We start from the raw sequence: 16,574 nt of genomic DNA on the forward strand, positions 1-16,574 counted from the left end.
GGTCAGACTTGTATTTTTAAAAGATTGCAATGCTCTCAGTGGAGGGTGGATTAGAGGAGAGCAAGCCTGCAGGCAGGGAGATGCGTTAATTAAAGATGCTAGTGGCATGCATTTGGGTAATACTGTGGTGACTGGGGAGAAGGGTGTGTGTGTTTAGAAGTGTTCAAAAGCGTTTAAGACTTGATGATTGACTAGAAGGGGAGGAGTGGGCAGGCAAAAGAGGAATCAATGATGATTTCCAGGATTGAGTGCACAATTTTAGTAAGGGTAAGGTACTGTAAGCTTATTATTTCATATTTTTAAAGAAAAATAAATTAAGTGAGGTTATGTGAAAGTGAAAGATGTTATTTTAGTAAGATTTCAATGACTAGAACTTATTAGAAAATATGGGAGAAAATTACAGTCTTTGTGGTTAAGTTTATTATTTTTGTTGTCTTAATTAGTATCAATAGCCCTATCGTTCAATGAGCATGTAGTTGTGAAAACGAAATAACGCGTCTTTCTGCCACTATGAGGATTAGCCATGGAGGACCAGCTATAGGCTATGAACTGTCAGTCTACTGAGTTTCTTCAGTGACTGTCTTGTTGAATAAGCTTGGTTGAGTTTCTGAAGCTCGGCATCCCCTTTTGCTCCTATTTCTCCACACCTGATGTTTTTAAAAGGGGTAGTAGATGATTCCAATCAATGGATGATTTGGACTCCGCCTTCTTCATCTAGGTCCCGCCCCCGTCTTTAGACCACACCCCTTACACTTGGCCCCGCCCCTTGATCATCGCTGATATGACAGCGAATTCGCCACAATCCTGACCTATAGGAGACCTGAAGGGTGGGACCGAGATCAGTCTTTTTTTCCATTTGTCAAATCAAGTGTCTATCTGGTCCCAGTCTCAGCCCACTTCCTCTTCAAGCCAATGATTGGTTGCTCTGTTCTTGGTGCCCGGCTCACGATTGGTTCTTTCGTTCCACCCCTCTCTTCCAGCTTTTGCAGGCGGGATTAGCACGCAGCTTCCTGCTCCTGCCAAAAAAATAAAAGAAGAAAAAGAAAAGAGGAGAGAGGCGAAAGAAAATGTCACGGAGATCTTTGGTGTTTAATTCGCTTTTGGTCTTGTCGGTCAGGCCCAACTCTGCCTTTTGATTGGTCTTTCGATCTGCCCATCCCGGCTCGGGGGCGGGATTTCCCCAGGAGACCCACACTCTGTCGCCACTGGCCGAAGAGTGCGCCTGTCTGAAGCTCCCGGCCCGGGATTGGAGGCGGACGCGGACAGGTGGGCGTGGATTGGCTAGGGTAGCCGGTCAGTGTGAGGCGGGGGCGGGGCCTCGGCGGCTGGTTGCGCGTGTCCGCCGCTGGCTCCGCTCTATCCGGCTTTGCTAGGGGAGGTGAGTCCGGCCGCGGCGGCACCGGCGGCTGAGGAGGCGGCGGCTCGAGGAGAAAGCGGCCGCGGCGGCTGAGGAGAAAGCGGCCGCGGGGACGGAAGCCGGGTGGGGGGGAGGGGGGGAGACGGAGCAGCCTTGAGCCCTGCGGGGGCCGTCGCGCGGGGGGACCCACCCGCTCTCCCCCCCAACCCTCCTCAGCAGAAGCAGCCGGCGGCGGGGGCAGGAGTCAGCCCGCTTCCGACTGCACCCCGCCCGTCTCCCGGGGCTCCCATTCTTTGGCCCCGGGACCTTAACCTCCTCCCGGGGCGGTTCCCTGTGTCTGGGCGTCCGAGTGCTGCCCACCTCTCTTTCATTGCTCCCCGCACCTCCTTACCTTCACTTTGCCCCGGTTCTCTTTCTCCTCTCTGTCCTGCCCTGTCGCCTCCTCTGCTCACTCTGTCCCTCCTGCCTCCTTCCCTGGCTCTTTTCTGTTCGGGAAAGTTTAGTACCCCCTCCGCCCCCCCAATCAGGTCAACCTGACGAGGAGTAGGGGGAGATGTAGGAAGGCCTGAGAGTTCGAGGGGGGGAGCTAGTTTCCCTGAACATTTCCCCCCATCTTTTCACTTTGGGGTGGTTGGAATTTTTTTCAGTTGCATTTTTGAGGAGGTGGTAGGTGTTTAGAAAAGGATGTGGGAATGGAAGGGGTAGATGAGTCAAGCCTCTTACAAGATTCCCAGGGTGGTGTGTTACCTGATCCTTTTCGCGTGTGGAGTTCAGGGGGTCGGGAGGTTTGGCCTTTATTCCCACATTCAAAGTTGGAACCTCCCCCGAATTAAGGATGGAGTTTTAGTACCCACTTGTGGCAGGAAACCTGGGGGGAAGGGGTCCCTTTTTCCTTTTTCTTTTTCTTTTTCTTTTCTCTTTTCTTTTATTTTTGGGGGCAACCCACACCCTTCCACACACACTCACCCCCAAATTAAACACCAAGATCCTCTAACTTGTCTGGATTGACTGATGAAGACATAAAGCCACTTCCGCTCCATGATTTTGGAGGTGGAGTGAGTGGGTTTTTTCTTCATTTTTAAATGGCCAAATGACAGCTTGACCCAGTTTGCTTTCCAATCAAAGGGCATTTTTTTTTGAATGTCTCTTTGTGGCGCAAGAGCCAACGCAAAAATGATGGCGGCTTACAATGGCGGTACATCTGCGGCAGCAGCAGGGCACCACCACCACCATCACCACCACCTTCCACACCTCCCTCCTCCTCACCTTCACCACCACCACCACCCTCAGCACCATCTTCATCCCGGGTCGGCTGCTGCTGTCCACCCCGTACAGCAGCATACCTCCTCTGCAGCTGCGGCAGCCGCAGCAGCGGCCGCAGCTGCAGCCATGTTAAACCCTGGGCAGCAGCAGCCGTATTTCCCATCACCGGCACCGGGTCAGGCTCCTGGACCAGCTGCAGCAGCCCCAGCTCAGGTACAGGCTGCCGCAGCTGCCACAGTTAAGGCGCACCATCATCAGCACTCGCATCATCCACAACAGCAGCTGGATATTGAGCCGGATAGACCTATTGGATATGGAGCCTTTGGTGTCGTCTGGTGAGTATCCAAAGAAAAACACAGCCTCTCCTGGTTTCTTCTCATGGTTGTCGTTGGGCAGGTCCTTTCTCATGGTTTTCTCCATGTCAACCCAAGTGGAACAAGCTTCTCAGCTCAACTGTAGGAAGGCACCCTTCCTTACCTGGTAAAGAGGCCTGATGGCATCGGTTATCTAGGCTTGTGCTTTGGAGTCATGGACAGCGTTGGTGGAGCACCCTCTGTTGAGTAACTCACATAAGTTTGTTGTCTACCAAACCTATTGTGTAGAACCTAAGCAAGCCACTGAATGGAGATTCAGTAAATAGATGAATGCATGGAATGCTTATTTCTGCACAGACCTTGGCCATCTCTCATGTTCGATTTAGTTTGAATCAGTTGCCCAATTGCAGCAAATGTCACAACTGACCCAAACTGGATTCTTTATAATAGTCTTGTCATTGGGGTATACGTTGCATAACTACTTTGTTCTTTCTGTCTTTTCATTCCTTAATTTGTGATCTTGATCCCCAGAAGGAAGATAAGGTTCATAGTTGAACCAGTTAAGTCATTGCATGAGTGGTTTATTTTAAACCATAAAGCTACAGTTGGGAAGTATGTAGCTTTAGTCTTTTGATAAGAATGCATTAAATATAGCATCACACATGAGTACCACAATTGAGGTCAGTAGACTGTAACTATGCAGTGGCCCACATTCAGTGTAATGTTTTAGTGTCATTTAGTGGCTTGTAAGTTGCTGTTATCCCTTGGTTGGCTGCTGTAGTAGGAAGTATACTTTTTAAACATGAAACTTCTCTACTTTTGCTAGTGCTAGTATACTTTTTAAAGTCCGAGGGCTTCTTAAATGCAACATTTTGTCTATTTGTCCTTCTTAAGAAGATTGATAGTTTATAATAAAATGTATTTCTCATTGTAGGGTCCTATTTCTTTCAAAACTAGAGTGAACTGAGCTTTTCCCCCCAAGGATTAAGTATTCTGGTGTGGATAGATGAATTGATGTTTTCAGTGCTTCAAAAATAGATTCCTTCAACTATACCTCAATTTAAAAAAAGAAAAGATTCTTGTTAATGTATAGAAAAGCCCTCATCACCACAGGAGAACGAACTCTTTGGAACTAGCCTAGTAAATGTCTCCTTTCGTCATTGCTTTTCAGGCTATAATTGACATGTTTCATTTTTGCATTATATCTGGCCATCTTTATTTACTTTCCAGATTTTATAAACTAGGCTACTAAGTGATCCGATCCGTCTTTTTTTAAACTGGTGAAGTCCAGTGTTTTCCCAGCAAGTTCTCCAAGGTGTGTGGGATTCCTGGTGGGAAAGAATGCAGCCGGTAATGGTGCCTTTTCAGTCTCCGCTCAGGGACCTGCCTGTTCTTGCCTTCCTCTCGTCCCTTCCATATCCTGTCCTCAGAGACTGCACTGTGAACTGCTGTTCCTTGTCCAGCCCTTGAGGATTTCAAAGTGGGGGGGCAGGGGGCAGGAAAAAGATTGTTCCTTGCTTTAAATTTTGTCATTGATTTACTGAGAATTTGTTTGGATTTTCTTAGACCTGGATGCTTTCTTTCATTTTAGTGCTTTGCATGCAGTGCTAAGAACTAGAGATGCTGAAAGGGAAATGGGTTGCAGCATTCTTGACTATGTTCTAAAGATGTTATTCACCTACATTTCTATCAAATGGTGATGTGATTTGTAGAAGTTTTAACTTCAAGTTGGTGCTAAGGGAATTTTTTTTTAAGGGGAGGGAGGTGAGGAACTGTAGTGCTGAAACATATCCCACAGCAAACATTCTGGTAGTGGGTGTTCTGAATTACCAATACATGAAAAGCTGAATGTGTTTGATTTGAATCCATTCTAGGTTCTTCCATTGATCGACCCCTTCTACCACCCATGGAGTTCTTTCCATGTACTTGAAGTACCTCCATATCTGTGCCATCTTCCACTGTACACCAGTTGTTGAGCGTTTGCCCTGTCTGACTGACTACATTTGTAAGCCCTATGAGGGTAGTGACTGTGTCTGCTAGAGTACTTCTTTTTTTCCCCAGCACCTACCACAGTGTTGTGGCATCTTTGCTGCTTGGTTACTTGATCTCCTGGTCAGGTCCTCCTTTGTTCTTTAATCAAGTTTTTCTACTTAGCTGCATTGAATGTTTTTATCAGCTGTTACAGGTGAAATACAATTTGGTATGAAAAAAAAGAGGAAAGAGTTCCAGGTGTGTGTTTTAGTATGCAAATTCTTTTCTATTTTTATATTTACATATTTATGAATTACTGTCTGAATTGCTTATTATATTTGGAATTTGACTGCTATATGGCGTGAGTAAGATTATTAAAACTAGAGATCTGGACACCAAACCACAGTGAATTGCACTGGTATTCTCAAACCTAAGCAAAAGATATTAGTGAGCTTTTTTACTTTTTAACGAACTGAATGAAAATTTTTCATTTTAATTTAGAAGGCACCTAATGAGTCTGAAACAACTATTTTCTAAAGTGATTAAAATGGAACATAAAAATATTCTCCTAATGATACATCATTTAATTCAAAGCACCATATAACTACTTGGGCATTATAAGATTCACTTAGACTCAAATATGTTTAATACATTTTGCAAGTATTTTTCTTCTGACATAGCATATGAAAAGAAACTATATCTGCTCTCGTTTCTTTTTTTGTACGTGTACCCAGTGGTACTAACTGATGGCTAAATATGTTGCATATAATTTTGAGGGATATTATTGTTTCTCCATGTAGACAAGGAGAGATATTTGTAGAAGTGATGCAGCATTTTACCATTCAGATTTATCACTGAACAATTTAGTCTACCAGGCTTGATTTATCTTTCTGCTGAATTTAACTATTGGAATAACCTATCAGTGTTGGACAGTTGTGTAAAAATAGTGAATTACATACTACCTTGCTGGTAAAGGTGGTGCTTTGACAGTTCAATTAAGGTTTCATTAACAACTGTCTGCTGTGTTTTATCTCAAAGTAAGGTTTCCAGTTTACCTAGTAATATCATGGGGTAGCCTGAGACACGTTCATTGCCAATGACAGAATATTGTCCATGGGTTATCAAAGCATTGTATATAATTTGACCTTCTTCATCAGATAACAAGGCTTTCAAATGCCCATATGGACATTTTCATAATGCAAAACGAAAACGCAAAACAACTCACAAACAGGACGCTCAGTTGTTTGGTGAGAATAATGTAAATACCTTCTTGTCTGTAGTTCACATTTGCCAGAGGAAAGTAAGTTATACTGTTCTTAAAGATGTATTATAACATAAAGGCTTCAGGGGCTCGTGAAGTGTATGCTTTTGAGAATTGGAGGAAGTTGACCCCATGAGAAAGGTTTGAGGACCGCTAAACCCAGGCAGTTTTGACATTGTCAGCCAAAAATATCAGATTGAATTAATGGTACATATTGCCACCTTAATAAAAGTGAGTGGAAAAAGCTTCTCCTTTATAAAATCAGTGTTTTTTACTTATCTGATTAATTGAAAGATCAAAGATCCTGGGATTCATTCAGTCTGTTGTCTTTGTACTCCAAGTAAAGTTGGAGAACTTTGAATTTTCTTATTCTAATTCCTTCAGCAGGTTACCTTTATTTAAGTAGTTTGAAACTTAAGCATCACTGTACTGATACTTAGTTACTTACTAGCTGTGTGATCTTGATATATTGTTTAACCTCTCTGCTCCTCATCTATACAGTGAGGATAATACTAGCACCTGTCTCGTACAATTGGTATGAGGATTAAATGAGGTAATCCTTGTAAACCAGTGAGTACACTGTCTAGCACACAGTAAGCACTCAATAAATGTTAGCTGGGTTTTATTGTGGTTACTTTTGGTAGGAGAATCAAACTTGTGTAAATGTGCATGGAAGTGGCTTCACATAAGATCAGATTTATCAGGTAAAATCAACATGCAGACTATTTTTTGGAGGCATGACTTTAAATACCATAGAGTGTCCCCTTAGTTGTGCTACATGCCAGGGAAGTAAGGAGGGTTGAATTTAGAGTTAGGGTAAAATATTCTGTCCAATTCTCTCAATTAATTAAAAACAAATGCATAGAAAAAACATAATATACATGTTTGTATGGACTTGGTAGGTGTTTAGCCAGATCGTCTGTACTGTTTTAGAAAGTATGGATTTCCATGCCTGGAAGGACATTAATTTTTTTTTTCTCAGAATGTAACAAATGAAGGACATCCTTATTGTCAAAGTTCAGCTTTAGTAGAAATTCATTTTACTTGTGTTTGGATGAAAAGGTGTGAATTGTTAAAGAAGATCACAGTGAGGCAGGGGAAATGTATGATTTAATCAAAAATGATTCAGTGTAAATCCTTATGCATGGCAGAGATTGTCTAGCTTGCTCATCTTGTGAAAATTAGAGGCATCTTGTATTTTCTGATGTTTTCTCTCCTTTACTCCTCAAATAGCAAACTATAATTTGGAAAAATGGGGAATGCTTTTGGGATAATTTTGGGAAAATGCTGGAGTTAGTTGCATCAGAAAGAGTGGTATACTAAAGTGTATTGTTATTAACTGTGTTTTACAGGTTGAGAATCTGTAGTATTGAGAAGTTTCTCTATCAGCCAAGATTAACAGCCACAGCTGGATTCTTTGGGGGGGTCTGCTTTGTGAAAAGAGCTTTGAAGAAGCAGAGCCTGCACCATAAAAAGGAAACGGTTGCTCTTCTAGACATAACAAAGCATCCGTGTGAAACTAGAAATGTGGAGATCTATATTGTTAGTTTTAACTACAAACGAACTTACTTTTAGAAACTGCAGGTTCATTGTCATAAAGCAGAGGAGGCAAAGAGAGAAAATAAAAGTAACACAGTCTAATGATATTGAACTGGTTTCTGGGCGAGAGAAACTCCATAGCCTGTAACACTGGAAGTCATTTTGTACTTGGGCTCTTGGACAAGATTATGCAGATTTTATTCAAAAACCAAAAATGAAACAAAACCAACACAAAACAAAACACAACAAAAGAAACTCATTGTATTCTTAGGGAGAAATGTCATGTTCTGCTATTGAATATCAGCTTAAAAGAAAAAAGGTGATTTTTTTTCCTTAAAAAACACGTTTCAGAAAGAGTTGCCTTTTCAGACAAGCTAAAACAACAATATCCCTCAAAATTACATGCATCTTTTTTAGCTGTCAGTTAGTAACCACTGGTGCATGTCCTGAGAAAGAAATATGGGTAGATGTAGTTGCCTTTCATGTGCTATGCTAGAAGAATATTTGCAAAGTACATTAACTGAATGTTTATTTGAGTCTCAAGTTCTGGGATTTAATCCTCAAAATTTAGGCAACTGTAGCATTGTTGTTCCTTGATATAAAAAGCCATCTTCTAATGGAGTACTGGAATATTTCATTATCTTCACAACTTGGAGCATTAGAGTTTCACTGACTTCTATATGTAGAATTGAGTGTCTATTCTTGGTGGTTCTTATTAGATTTGTTGATGTCCTAGCAGTTTAAGAATCAACTGTTTGTTTACTGTAAGTTTCCTTAATATGCTGATTTGATTTCTTTGATGGGAATTGTCAAAGCCAAAGAAACTTTTACATTTGTCATCCAACCAAACAGAAAGAAGTCATTGGATAGAAGCTCTTCCCATTATAAGATTATATTTGAGTTTTACTTATGATTCCCTGTGCTTCCATAATACGTGAATTATTTGTTGATTGGGTCATCTAATGCAGATCAACAATGATTTCCTAACTAAAATAGCTTGTCAGTTTGATCCTTTTGTTGCTTGGGGGTAACAAAGAGTGCCTGAGGCAACAGCTGTAATACTGTGAATAAGCACGTGACAAGTCCTCATAGACCTAGTCAGTAGTTGTAAGGTACCTAGCCAAGAGACATTAGAAAAAATTCTGGCACTTTGGCATTATGAAAAGATGACTTCTAAGGAAACTATACTGAGTTCAACTTTAATAGTTAATTGTAATGGTGTGAGTAGAGGGACTCTGTACAGGGAATTCTGCCTTTGATCATGATTGGTGCTCTTTACCTAAACCCAGTTTCACATCTGTGTTTTGAATTAGTTTGGCTAATTGAATCATATGGAAGGTTTTGACACTGTTGGAAGTCACGAGTCAAAGTATTTTTATTGTCAGCCTGCTACAGACCAGCACTGTTGTAGGCACTAATGAGGGTATTTCGTTCTATTACTAATTTAGCAAACCTGTTTCAAGTTTCTGCTATTATCTGTACGGTGCTTGGGATATAAAGATGTTTAAGTCACAGTATTGCCCTGAAGGAGCTTACAGTTAAATAAACAGTATGAAAAGTGATACATCCCTGCTCTCAGGGAGTCTTTTTTTTTTTTTAACATCTTTATTGGGGTATAATTGCTTTACAATGGTGTGTTAGTTTCTGCTTTATAACAAAGTGAATCAGTTATACATATACATATGTCCCCATATCTCTTCCCTCTTGCGTCTCCCTCCCTCCCACCCTCCCTATCCCACCCCTCCAGGCTGTCACAAAGCACCACGCCAATATCCCTGTGCCATGCGGCTGCTTCCAACCAGCTATCTACCTTACTACGTTTGTTAGTGTGTATATGTCCATGACTCTCTTCTCAGGGAGTCTTGATGGAGAATTGAAACTAAATTTGAAACCGTCAAAAACATAAGGACAAATTATTTTCACTTGTTCTTATAATACTCATTTACTGTGTGTTGACTGTTTGCCAGGCACTGTGCTGGATGATAAGGATTTAAAGGAGATTATGATCTAGTGGGGGAGAGAGATTTGTAAATGGATAGTTGTAATTCACTGCCATAAATGCAGCAATAGAGATACTCCCCGGGAATACAGAGGAGGAATTTCTGTGGAAGGTATGGATGCTTCCTAGAAGAGATAATACCTCAACTACTGAGTCTTAAGAATGAGAGAGTCGGGCTTCCCTGGTGGCGCAGTGGTTGAGAGTCTGCCTGCCGATGCAGGGGACACGGGTTCGTGCCCTGGTCCGGGAAGATCTCACATGCCGCGGAGCGGCTGGCCCCGTGAGCCTGCGCGTCTGGAGCCTGTGCTCCGCAACGGGAGAGGCCACAATAGTGAGAGGCCCGCGTACTGCAAAAAAAAAAAAAAAAAAAAAGAATGAGAGAGTCCGCAACGGGGAAGGGCATTATGAGTGGATGGGCCCTTGTGAGGGGGACTCACGGGGCTGGAGTTGCTGAAGGTGATAGGAGATAAGGGTGGAGACGAAAGCTTGAGCTAGATCCTGAAGAGGTTGGAGTGTCCTGCTGAAGAGATGAGACGCCATTGGTACGTGGGAGAGGGGCAAAAAAAACTTACTCTTTTTATGAGTAAAGCACATATATACATACAGTACATAAACAGATATACAACATATCTATGGTGTTAAAATTTCATGGGGGGGCAGTTAAGGGGGAAAATGTCTGAAAACGCTCCTGGGGGCGGGCAATAATGAAAAAGGTTGAAATATTAGAAATGGCAACCATTGGAAGTTTTTAAGTAAGAGAGTGACTTGTTCAGATTGATTTTTTTTTAAGACATGTAAATGGAAGAGTAGAGGTAGCTGAGGTCTGGACCTTAGGGAATGTTCTCAGTTGTAGGTGGAAGAAATTATTGGCGGTGGAACTAAGGGTAGTCAGATAGGAAAATGTGTTCATAGTGCATAGAGTGACAACCTACGCACAGCAGAAGATGGTTAGGAAGATGGGAGTGATCTTTGGTGCAGATAAAGTCAAAATGAGGGTGGAAAAGGCCATTGAATTTAGCAAGCAGATCATTGATGGCACATGAGAGAATGATTGTATGATTTTTCCCCCCTCTGATATATATATATATATATATATATATATATATATATGTTTCTTTCTAAAGAATGTCTTCAGTATTAGCAGCACTTTTATTGTTAATAAAATTCTCCCAAATCCCAAGTTGTTATTTATAGTTTAATAAACCAGGGAACTTGATGTTTATTATATTCAAGGCACCATTTCCTTGGGAGGATTCTTTTTCTTAAATGACAGGGTAATAAAGTACTAACTAAACTTGTTAGGAGACAAGGTTATGGTCCCTGCCTTGGTACCAACAACTCTATGACCTTGATAAAGTTATTTGACTTTTCTGAGTCTTGGTTTCCTCATTTATAAAATCCTGTGCTTCCTAAGTTTATATTATAAAATTGCATTAATATTTGTAAAGCATTCTGGCATTACTTTGGGCAAATAGATTCTGCTAGTGACCACAAGACAGCTTTCTTCAGGCCTCCAGATGTTGAATAGCTTGTCAAATTGTTTAAAGGTAGGATGAGGTAAATGTAACCCTTTTCCAGTGTGATGACTTACATAGAGTTTTCAAATTTGGGATCAGATTTTAAGTGTGCAGTTTGTCCAAAAGACTCACTTTCTCCTGTTACTGACTTATTGGTAATGATTATACATGTTGTGGTGCAGTTGTGAAGGGCCTGCCTGTTTGCAAATGAGCAATCAGTTTTTTCCTCAATATAAATTTGGTATTATTTTCCTGATAGTACTTTCCCTTTTTAATGTTTTAGACTTATTTGCTTGCCTTCCTAAATATTTGGAGTGATTTTTAAATATTTAAATAATGTCTAATGTTAAGTATTTTGTCTTTTTTTGTGAGTAACCAGGTAAGCTGATTTGCCTACCAGTGCTTACATTAACTAGCAAGTTGATTTAAAATGTTTTGTTTTTACGAATCTTTGAAATTTTGAATTTACATAGGGAATTTACTAGTTTGCAGATGGATCTCCCAGAAAAAGAGCTGTGTCACAGCTTTAAGGCTATAGCAGTTTAGGGCATACATGCCCAGAGATAGAGGGAGCTCGACTTCCTAAAGCTCTTCCACAGCAGGAAGGGAGCACTTTCATAGATGTCCTCAATAGTCCTCAGTAAGCCAGTAGCGCTGTCCCTAGATACGCAGTTTACCCTTGAACAACATGGGTTTGAACTGTGCAGGTATACTTAATATGCAGATTTTTAAAAATAAGTATATTGGAAACTTTCTTAGAGATTTGTGAGAATTTGAAAAAACTCACAAACCACATAGCCTAGAAATATCCAAAACATTAAGTAAAAGGTGTCATGAATGCATAAAATATATGTAGATACTAGTCTATCCTTACATAGGCAAGGTGAATGATGTTTAATATAAAATTAATAGTGTGTTAGTTTTCTTACTCTTTTATAACTTTGCTTTCAAAGAATTACATTAACATACAGTATGCTCCCTGCCCCCACTATTTATTCAGTGTTGGAGAAACTATATCAGCCTATCATCACAGGTAACTGGCTTTTTAAAAAATGTAACAGTGTTTCCAATACTCATATTGATTAAACTAGCCTACCATAAAGCTAACATATTGCTGCTTCTTTGTTACCAATGCATGACTAGTTATACCTGTAAATAAATATTAATTTCTTTTTCATGTTATCTTTTCATTTTGGACGTCTAGCATTAGTGATATGTATAATATCTACAGTGTTTTGTATCATATAAGACAGTATTGATAGGTACTGACAGATGATTCATCTTGTAAATAGCACTGCAGAAGTATTTTCTCCTCTGTGATTTTCTTAATAACATTTTCTTTTCTCTAGCTTACTTTGTTGTAAGAATACAGTATATAATATATGTAACATACAAAATATGTGTTAATCGACTGTTTATGTTATCAGTAAGGCTTCCTTTCAGTCAACCATAGGCTACTAGAAGTTGAGTTTGGGGGGAGTCAAAAGTTATGCATGGATTTTTGACTTCACTGGGCAGGGGAGGTCAGCACCCCTAACCTTCGAGTTGTTCAAGGGTCAACTGTATAATGCAAGCCACATAATGTGATTTAAAATTTTCTACACTAAAAAAGTAAAAAGAAACAGGTGAAATTAATTTTAGTAATTATTTTACTTAACTCAATATATCCAAAATATTATCATTTCAAATGTTATTACTATAAAAGTCATTAATTAGATATTCTACATTCCTTTTTTCATACAAAATGTACAAGATCCAGTGTGTCTCTTAGCGCTTACAACACTTCTCAATTTGGACTAACCAAATTTCAAGTGTTCAGTATCCATGGGGCTACTGACTGTCTTATTGACCAGCCCAGTTCTAGAGTCTCTTTGGCCTTTATTGGGTTGTTCACTCATTTCTGAACCAGTCACTGTCAGTGGGGTTAAGGTTACTTTTGGATCAGTCAGGTCCACCCCTGGACCTGGAGATGGAGTCAGTTATAAGTGGGAGGGCTGAATTCCAGCAATGAATGCTGGGAAGGGAGTCATTAAATGACCAAGAACGCATTCATCTAACTTATGTCAGACTCAGAAGAACTTGACAGGGTGTGTTTATAGAGCAAAGTGGAATAATGTTCTTTGTAGAGAAGTTGTCCTGCCTGCCCTGAATTATTTGGAGTATTTTCCTTTTCTGAAGCCCTGTTTGCCTAAAGTAGCAAAAGGTAAAATTGGTACTTGATCCTTGCCATTTTTGCTTTCCTTCCCAGTTGGATCAGATATCCTCCACTGATTTCTTTTCTTTCCTCTCTCAGTGTTGTGGTTTTGTTATCTAGATAAAGTTCTCAGTCTTGTTTTCAGTTTAAGTAATATAGAGCTCAGTAGTGTGAGGCAGCAGACTTCTTACAGGGGAATGGACAACACAGAAACTTTTTGTTTATCCGTTCCTTGACCTAAAATTCTTGCTCTGAGCTACAGAGAAAAGGTGAAGAGAGACATTTGAACAAATGGATAAAATTAGTCATTTGACCCAGATTGAGCCATTTTTTTTTTCTGTCTGCGTGGATAAAAACCGTCCTCCAATTTACATAAGCAGGTGATTTTTCTTACATGCTAATTTTTTTAATGTACCATGGCAGAGAGCTACAGATTTGCAGATTGTGTAAGTAAATTGAAATAAACCAGGTGATTTTATTTCTCTTTATTATCTTACCAGTACAGAAGCACCCAAAGGGTGCAATTATCAGGCGATTGTCTCATTGCACATCTAAGTTAACAGGCAGCCTGATGCAAAGGTTTTTTTTCTCACTTCTTCTCTTTTTAATTTTTTAAGATAGGAAACTATTGCTTTCTGTATTTACTTTGACAGGGCTAGATATGGGGAAGTTTGAGCTTTAGTAAAGGTAACCCAGAAACCATAAAAATTGACAGGTAATGGTACTGTGCAGAAAAAGAGACACATGTATACTTGGTTTGGGTTTGAATTGCCTAAGAATTAGGTGAGAACCTTCAACTATGTTGAATTGGTTGGCTTCCTTTGTATTGCTTTTCCAGGTTCTGCATGTTATAGTATTTGAGGTTATTGTGAAGATAGCTGGTTGTGTACTAAGGCCAGTGTTCAAAATAAATATTGATGCATTCTTTTATAAAACAAACTAGTTAATTACAACATGGTTTAAAATGTCATTTCAATAAAATAGAAATTTTAGAAAGGTACAACAATTGGTTTTAGGGGCTCTTTTCACAGAAGATTCATGAGGACAAATTAGCGTCAATCAATAAAGCATCTTTTATTAAAACATTCCAATTTTAACTTAGTAATTAATGCTACATATTTAATTCCTCAGATGTTATCATATTGTTTACCTCGTGATATGTGTGGAGATTAAGTTATACTTCCTGTACCTTTGAAATAATGACTTAGAAATGAATCATAATTTTAAGCTTGCAAGTTAAAATGTTGGCCAGTCTTTTTTATCCCAGTACTTAAATATTATTTCTTTTCAGGTTGAAGAAAAGTAGTTTAGATGAACTTTGAGAGCAAAGGAAGTTAAAGAATGACCTGAAAAGGACATTTAAGTACAAAGGGACAGGATGGTTTAATAGTTAAGAGCCTGTACTCTGATGACAGACTGACTGCCTGTATTTAAATCTTGACTCTACCGCTTATTAGTTGCAGGCAATTTATTTAACCTCTGGTTTTCGTATGTAAAATGGGGATAGTAAATAATGGTATATCTATCTCATAGGGTTGATGTGAGGATTCAATGAATCAATATATATGTAAGGTCTTAGAACTGTGCTTGGCAATGCGTGTATGTTAGCTATCATTGTTATTACCAGTTTCAGTACATGTGAAAAAATGCAGTACCTCCTTAAGTTTACTAACCTAGGGCATATAACTAACAGCTTTTGAATGATTGTTGACAGGTATCAAGTAAATGACTATACCAGAGATTTTTTTTCTGATTAACACCCAACTGTTTTTGAAAAATTCATTCAGATTCTAGAATGCCTTCCAAAGGTAAAATTTCCCTTAGCACATAAGAGAAGGGTTTTTCCTTGCTCTTCAACTCCCTCCTTCCACTCTGTTATCAAAGTAATAATATGTTTGTTGTAGGAAACTTGGAAAATACCAAAAAGCTATTTTTAACCTACAACTCAGAGATAGCCACTAATAGTATTTTGGTGTAATTTTTTTTTCAATTTTTTAAATCTGGAATGTGTGTGTTTGTAATGTTAGCGTTGGGATCATGATTATTACATTGTATATTTACAATTTTGTATCCTATTTGTTTCACTAACATCACAAAGGTAGGTTTTTGGCCTTTTTTTTTTTTTTGAGGGCTCATTTTTTCATTCTCACAAGCCTAGAGCTCTATCTGAAAGGAATTATAGAGTTGGAAGATACTTTAGAATGCATCTAGTGTAACTGCCTCATTTTATAAGTGGGAAAATTGAGACGCAGAGAAAAGAAGCTAAGAGAATTGTTCAAGGTCATGCAGCTGGTAAGAGGCTGAGCCAGGACCTTTGCTGCTTTACCAGTGATACCTGTCCAACTTAATGCCTGTTGAAAATGGAGGAGATGTTCTTCTAAAAGCAAAACAAAACAAATATAAAACAAAACTCTATAAATGAAACCAGGAACAATGCTTCTGGAAAAAAAAATAGAGTATTTAGAATACTCTGTTGTTTGGTTTTTGTGTGCTGGTGACTCTAAGTTCTGGTAAAAGTTTAATGTCATGAACTACAAGGCTTTTGGTGGAAAACAGCTCACTCTTTTCATGTATGTAATCATGTTCTGTAAAATTTGAAAAATTTTAAACCTCAGAAAACTTGAAAGAATTGTACAATAATAATACCCATAAACCATTCTTCTAGATTAACATTTTGTGACTTTTGCTTTATCTACTTTATGCTATTTTTACAGATCTTGCTGAGATTGGGTTTCAATTAAATTTAGACTTACAGTGTTAAGAAATTTATGGTCACTGCATCAACTCACTGTTCCATGTAATAAGTTTTGTACGGTCTCCAACTAGAAAACGAACTGGAAATTTTCAAGCTTGTGACTTTTGGAATGCTATTTATTCCCTTAATACTTAAAACAAAATTCAGTGTGAATCAAATGTGCAACTGAAACATACCAGTCAAAACTAGGCTTCAGGCAGAATAGAAATATTCCATTCTGTAAAGTTTTTCTTTTTTGGAGTATTTATCTCAGATTGGGAGTTAAGGGACATTTTCAAAATAAGAACCTAAGATCTGGTTTCACAATTTTATGACAGAGGACATGACGGAGGATATTACATTGTTGAAGCTAAATTTTAAGTTACTATATATATATTTTTAAGGAAATTACCCTAATAAAGTCA

General features: G+C 39.2%; 1 protein-coding gene across 1 annotated transcript in view; it reads left to right on the plus strand.

Annotated features, from left to right (window-relative positions):
• Positions 1–1,293: 1,293 nt before the first annotated feature.
• Positions 1,294–16,574, plus strand: part of NLK (nemo like kinase) — a 145,894-nt gene continuing 130,613 nt past the window's right edge. The window contains exon 1 of the mRNA XM_059997208.1: positions 1,294–2,955. Within this exon, the coding sequence (XP_059853191.1) occupies positions 2,498–2,955 (458 nt within the window). The 5' untranslated portion in view covers positions 1,294–2,497. The remainder of the gene's footprint in view (positions 2,956–16,574) is intronic.

The sequence above is a fragment of the Delphinus delphis genome, chromosome 19, assembly GCF_949987515.2.
Source record: "Delphinus delphis chromosome 19, mDelDel1.2, whole genome shotgun sequence".
NCBI lineage: Eukaryota > Metazoa > Chordata > Mammalia > Artiodactyla > Delphinidae > Delphinus > Delphinus delphis.